At 46.2% G+C, this 6,106-nt stretch overlaps 1 protein-coding gene across 2 annotated transcripts in view; it reads left to right on the top strand.

Moving 5' to 3' along the window:
- The window catches only part of LOC111954027 (ephrin type-A receptor 7), an 83,188-nt gene that overhangs the window by 28,772 nt on the left and 48,310 nt on the right, over window positions 1–6,106 (top strand). For both annotated transcript variants that reach the window (XM_023973523.2, XM_023973522.2), the window contains exon 5: window positions 1,947–2,282. In XM_023973523.2, the coding sequence (XP_023829291.2) occupies window positions 1,947–2,282 (336 nt within the window). The remainder of the gene's footprint in view (window positions 1–1,946; window positions 2,283–6,106) is intronic.

Below are 6,106 nucleotides of genomic sequence, written 5' to 3'. Positions count from 1 at the left end.
TGTGTGTGTGTGGACGTTTGTGTGTGTGGACGTTTGTGTGTGTGTGTGTGGACGTTTGTGTGTGTGGACGTTTGTGTGTGAGTGACTCTCGCTCTTTGTCCCTGAAGATTCTTAAGGACGCAGGTTGAGTGTCGGCGACAGCACTGAAGTCGTGCCTTGGTGCACGCCGCCACTCTTCTTCACCTGCCACAGGTGTCTCTTTCATCTCCAGAGCCCCGAGTCTCACCATCTTCTCCCTCTGGGATGAATGAGTAAAATAACAAAATGTACAGTATTTTTGACTCAGATGATTGTAGTTTTCGCTCTAAGCATACCTATTACCTATTTGTTAATAGTTCTGTCTAATTAAAGGGGTTGAGAAGCTCCTTCCGAGGGTTCACTAGAGGAACAATTCGGATGAAAATGGAGTCGTTTAGAATTTTAGAGAGAAAATTAAAGATGTTTTTAAAAATGCTCATTAACAAAGATTACAAATCATAATCTACAGATGTAGGTATTCAAAGTTTAAAAAGGCMTCTAAAGTTTCTAATTTCCACTTTCAATCGTCAGACTTTATTTGCCCTAACGGAAAATGTGTCAACCCCTACAAAAAATGTCCATTATTTATAATACACATTTCCTGTTGCTYCAGGATTATTTTCCTGTTGTAGCAAACTGTGTATGATTAAGATCCTACATCTGTATGGTGCATTAAGGGGGCTATAAAACTAGCACTCAATTTCAAGTGTACAGTATGTAAACATCTGGGTTATAAAAACAAGGGCTAGAATTTGAATGATAAAAGCAGCAATTTGTAAATCATTGTTTTTATGAGAGGATTGTCATTCTTTGCCATTACACTCCTTGTTCAGAGGGCAATGGTTTGTGTAGTGCAGTTTGGAGACTTTGTGGAACTGATTGTTATTCTATTGGCTATTGTGAGGCTATTGTGAGATTTAATCTCACTTGTAAATTCTGGGGTGAGTCAGACTTGTCTGTCTGCCTATTTTTCTCAAACGTATATGTTTAGTGTCTTGTCTCTGCAATTCATTGGAAAGGAAACCCTTTGTCTCACCATGGGATAATWATATTTTGGGGAGGACTGAGGGAGAGCTAATAATGCCCCTTTATGCCTCCCTTTGATCCTCCGTTCAGGATTAATAATTATAAAATGTAATGACATCTCAATCATTTCAAAATGGGAAATTCCTACAAATCTTACATTTTTCATATAGGCCTATTCCAAGTTTTAATGTAAGCATTGATTTGTGAATTGTGGATGCATGATCATTGAATGAAGAAAACGGGCATCCAAAAAGGGCCTACCTTGACCTGGCATGAGCCATTCACACCTTTAAATAGGTCAAATCTCTATAACAGGATAATCACACTCAAAAGGAAATACTGTTGCACACTTGACATTACAATGTCGAATGCTTAAGACATTAATAAGGCATAATTGTTGATGATAAACAATGAAAAAAAAACTTAAATTGGAGGAAACAAATGACGTTGGGCACACGACCTGTGGCTATCGATTAACATTCATATTTAGCATGGATAAGAGCGTCTGCTAAATGACTTAAATGTAAATGTAAATGTACACAGCATCATATCAGAGTGGTAGTAATGCAGTCATTTTGCATTATAATGGTCTCCATGAGTTGTTTCCATTTCAGTACCTCCTCTACATTGACCGTACTTGTATTTAACTTCCTCTGCCGACCTGCACTAGTTTTTCTTTTTAGATCTGAGTTCTGTCATAATTGTGTGTCAGGCTTAGAGCTGGCATGTCCCGTGGCATTCAGTCTGAGGGAACAGAACAGAACGGTGAACCACAGATTCAGTCAGTGCACACTTTCCTTCCCTGGCACTCTGTTATTTAACTCTCCCTCCTCCCCTCATTAAATCCTCTCCCGCCTTTCCTCATCTCCCTCCTCTCATTGTCTTCCCTCCTACCCTGACAGGACCTCCCTCGGCACCACAGAACCTGGTTTACAACATCAACCAGACCACCGTCAGCCTGGAGTGGAGCCCGCCGGCCGACATGGGCGGTCGCAACGACGTCACCTACAGGATTATGTGCCGGCGCTGTAGCTGGGAGCCCGAGGAGTGCGTGCCGTGCGGGGGGAACGTGGGATACTCCCCCCAGCAGGCGGAATTAGTGGACACCTACGTAAATGTGGTGGACCTACTGGCCCACGCCAACTACACCTTTGAGGTGGAGGCCGTCAACGGGGTCTCTGACCTCAGCCGCACCCAGAGGCTGTTTGCCGCAGTCAGCGTCGCCACCAGTCAAGCAGGTAGGCTCGTAGAGTTACAGTATTCAGTTTAGTTTAATTGCCTAGAACACTGAGAGAAAGTAGAGCTGAACAATATTCCTCTGCTGTGGGCTGGTGTGGGCTAGTGTGGGCTGGTGAGGGCTGGTGTGGGCTGCTGAGGGCTAGTGTGGGCTGCTGAGGGTTGCTGTGGGCTGGTGAGGGCTTGTGAGGGCTGGTGTGGGCTGGTGTTGGCTTAGTGTTGGCTGGTGAGGGCTGGTGAGGCTGGTGGTGGGTTGCTGTGGGCTGGTGAGGGCTGGTGAGGGCTGCTGTGGGCTGGTGTGGGCTGGTGTGGGCTGGTGAGGCTGGTGGGGCTAGTGTGGGCTGGTGAGGGCTGGTGTGGGCTGCTGTGGGCTGCTGTGGGCTGGTGAGGGCTGGTGAGGGCTGGTGTGGGCTTGTGAGGGCTGGTGTGGCTAGTGTTAGTTGGTGAGGGCTGGTGAGGGCTGGTGTGGGTTGCTGTGGGCTGGTGAGGGCTGGTGTGGGATGCTGTGGGCTGCTGTGGGCTAGTGAGGGCTGGTGAGGGCTGGTGTGGGTTGCTGTGGGCTGGTGAGGGCTGGTGTGGGCTGCTGTGGGCTGGTGTGGGATGCTGTGGATGCTGTGGGCTGCTGTGGGTGGTGTTGGCTGGTGTTGGATGCTGTGGGCTGGTATGGCTGCTGCTTGGGCTGGTGAGGCTGTTGTGGGCTGCTGTGGGCTGGTGAGGGCTGGTGTAGGCTGATGAGGGCTGGTGTGAGCTGGTATGGGCTGCTGTGGGCTGGTGTGGGCGGTGTTGGATGCTGTGGGCTGGTATGGGCTGCTGTGGGCTGGTGAGGGCTGGTGTGGGCTGGTGAGGGCTGTTGTGGGCTGCTGTGGCTGGTGAGGGCTGGTGTAGGCTGGTGTGAGCTGTTGTGGGCTGGTGAGGGCTGGTGTAGGCTGATGAGGGCTGGTGTGGGCTGTTGTGGGCTGCTGTGGGCTGGTGTGGGATGCTGTGGGCTGGTATGGGATGCTGTGGGCTGGTGTGGGCTGGCGAGGGCTGTTGGGCTGGTGAGGGCTGTTGTGGGCTGCTTTGGGCTGGTGAGGGCTGGTGTGAGGCTGATGAGGGCTGGTATGGGCTGCCGTGGGCTGGTGTGGGCTGCTGTGGGCTGGTGGGGCTGGGGAGGGCCGGTGTGGGCTGGTGAGCGCTGGTGTGGGCTGTTGTGGGCTGCTGTGGGCTGGTGAGGGCTGGTGTAGGCTGATGAGGGCTGGTGTGAGCTGGAATTGCTTTCATGATTGAGTTACAAAGAAATGTAATTAATGTTCATATGCAGCATTTTTTGGTCTTCTAGATGTTCAGGATAAGCGAGACAAATATGGCCATTTTAGGATACAATATAATGTTAAAAGTTTGCTCTTTAGTCTCAGCACATTCTGACAGAATTATATGGGTATTTTGCACTGAGGTCGTTAGTGAAGTTCAATTGAGAACATGCACCTTAAGTACCTTCTGCATTCTACATTGGCTTTAATGATCATAGGCTGATATTATCCACAACATTTATAGTTTGCATATTACCCAAATGAATTTATAGTGTGCGTCAGAGCTATGGTGGCAAACATTATTAATGTAGCAAGGCTTGCTGCCAGTTGTACCATAGGAGACAGWGCGTGTCGCTAAATGCCCATGGGAACCTAGCATAATTAAAATGCTGTATTTTTTAGGGTGACACACTCCAACTCAAGGCTGCACTAGACCTTTTTATTTGTTAATTATTTCTATGGATCCACCAAACAAGATTTGTCTATCATGCTCAAGCATCCATGAAATCCAGTTGGCGTAAAAAATAACCTACTAACTAGTGTTATTGAAAGAGGACTGCATAGGTCCCCGTTTTTGACCTTGTGGGAGAACTGTCGACGTGCCCTTGAGCAGGGTGCTGACCCTGATTGCTCCTTTGGATCGCTCTGGATGGGAGTCTGTTAGATGAATGAATGTAATGTAAATGTTGAGCGGCTTCACAGCAAGTAGATTGTATGGTTTAATCATTTAAAAAAATAGGATTGCATAGCCATTGAGGCTTATAAAGAGGGTATGGGGAATATTATCATCATAACCATGTTGCTTACCAATATCTACAGATGTAGGATCTTTAATTTGAGCCACTTTTCTACAGCTGGAAAATAACCCTTCACCAAAAGGAAATGTGAATTATGTGCATTATAATTAATGGCCATTTTTGAAGGGGTAGATACATTTTTCTGAAGTGTGACATTTAAAAGTGGAAATTACAAACTTCAGAAGCCTTTTTAGACCTTGAATACACTACCAGTTTTAAATGTTTAAAAGATCAGGGTGATCAAATTAAGATCCTACATTTGTACGAGCATTCTGGGCCTCATGTTTTACTTTGAGGCACCTTTCTGAWTACTGGCTAACTGAAATGAGGAATGGGATGTTGTCTTTTGGGGTTTAGCTTCACCCCTACCCAACCTTATACATGAATGGCGAAGAGCTGCAAGTCTTTGAATTCTTTGCTGAACGAATTGGGTTAGTCCTGCACATCCAGCCATGTCCTATGGTGCTATGATACTCTCCTAGTAAGATGAAGCTTCATACAGTATCTGTTACATTCTGAAATGTTTGATTGCACTATAGAAAATTGTACCACATTTGGCATGTATTGAGAAATGAAAAGATCAAATAAACAAAGTAGAGGAACTAATATGGCGACAACCTCCATTCTTAAATTGCCAGAAGGTTACAGAGAGAGAAATGGGTGGAATAGGATGGTAATTGCTGCKAGGCAGCAGAATACATTTGGGATAAACTGTAGGGAATGATGTATGTTCTGTGACACAGTTGATGACAGAGACACACGCTGGATGGTGCTGGTGGTTGCCTTGCCAAGGACACATGGACACTGCAAGGAGGGAGACCTGCAGGAAAACACAGGGAAAACAATTAACACATGGCTCTCTCAGAGCCTATTATAATTACATGTTGACAACAGACAATTACTCTGCTCACCCTGAGGAATATTTAGCCGTCATAAATGGAAGGAAATAAAGGGACGCATTTTGATGAGGAAGGAATGATGTTAACGTCTTAAAGCTAGCTTTAGGCTACTATTTGAAGCTATGCAGGCTACTATTTGAAGCTATGTAGGCTACTATTTGAAGCAAACCTATTTTAAGATGCACTGTACTATTTATTGTAATGAGATGTGTTGATATATGTTTTATTAACCTATAGCCTAGATACATGATGACTGATTTCAACATTATGGATGTAAGAGATTGTTTGGCTTCAGTTTGATGATGGGCAAACACATATTGTTAGTGAGATCTTCATGTGAGAGAGCAGGAAGAATCCGAGTGTTGTTGTGCACGTAGAAGGCCAGACATTAACCCCGTCCTGCTCAGCTCTTAGCACTGGCCCCTCACTGTGTCCGGCTGCTGTTCCCGGAGCCGTTAGGGAACGCTCCAGCGCTTTGTAATTGGAACGTCGGCGCTTCCTAAAACAATGGCCCCTTTCCGAGCAAGCATGCATGGCCACATCGTTAAAGAATGACTGCATTATTAAACCCTTTACGGCTCATCATCCAGAATTGATTAACCTTTCCTGGGGAGAGAGAGAGAGAGAGAGAGAGAGAGAGAGAAGAGAGAGAGAGAGAGAGAGAGAGGAGAGAGAGAGAGAGAGAGAGAGAGAGAGAGAGAGAGAGAGAGAGAGAGAGAGAGAGAGAGAGAGACTGTAGTTCAGAAAAGGTCTTAAAGAGAGGAGGAAGAGGAGAAACCCTCTAGCGGGTGGTGCCTCTCTCTTCTGCTGCATGATAATCAGCCTGTGCAGAGGAGAGGAG

This window comes from Salvelinus sp. IW2-2015, linkage group LG28 (genome assembly GCF_002910315.2).
Source record: "Salvelinus sp. IW2-2015 linkage group LG28, ASM291031v2, whole genome shotgun sequence".
Classification (NCBI taxonomy): Eukaryota; Metazoa; Chordata; class Actinopteri; order Salmoniformes; family Salmonidae; genus Salvelinus; species Salvelinus sp. IW2-2015.
The sequence above is the reverse complement of the archived record's forward strand: the minus strand, read 5'-3'. Positions and strand labels throughout refer to the sequence as shown.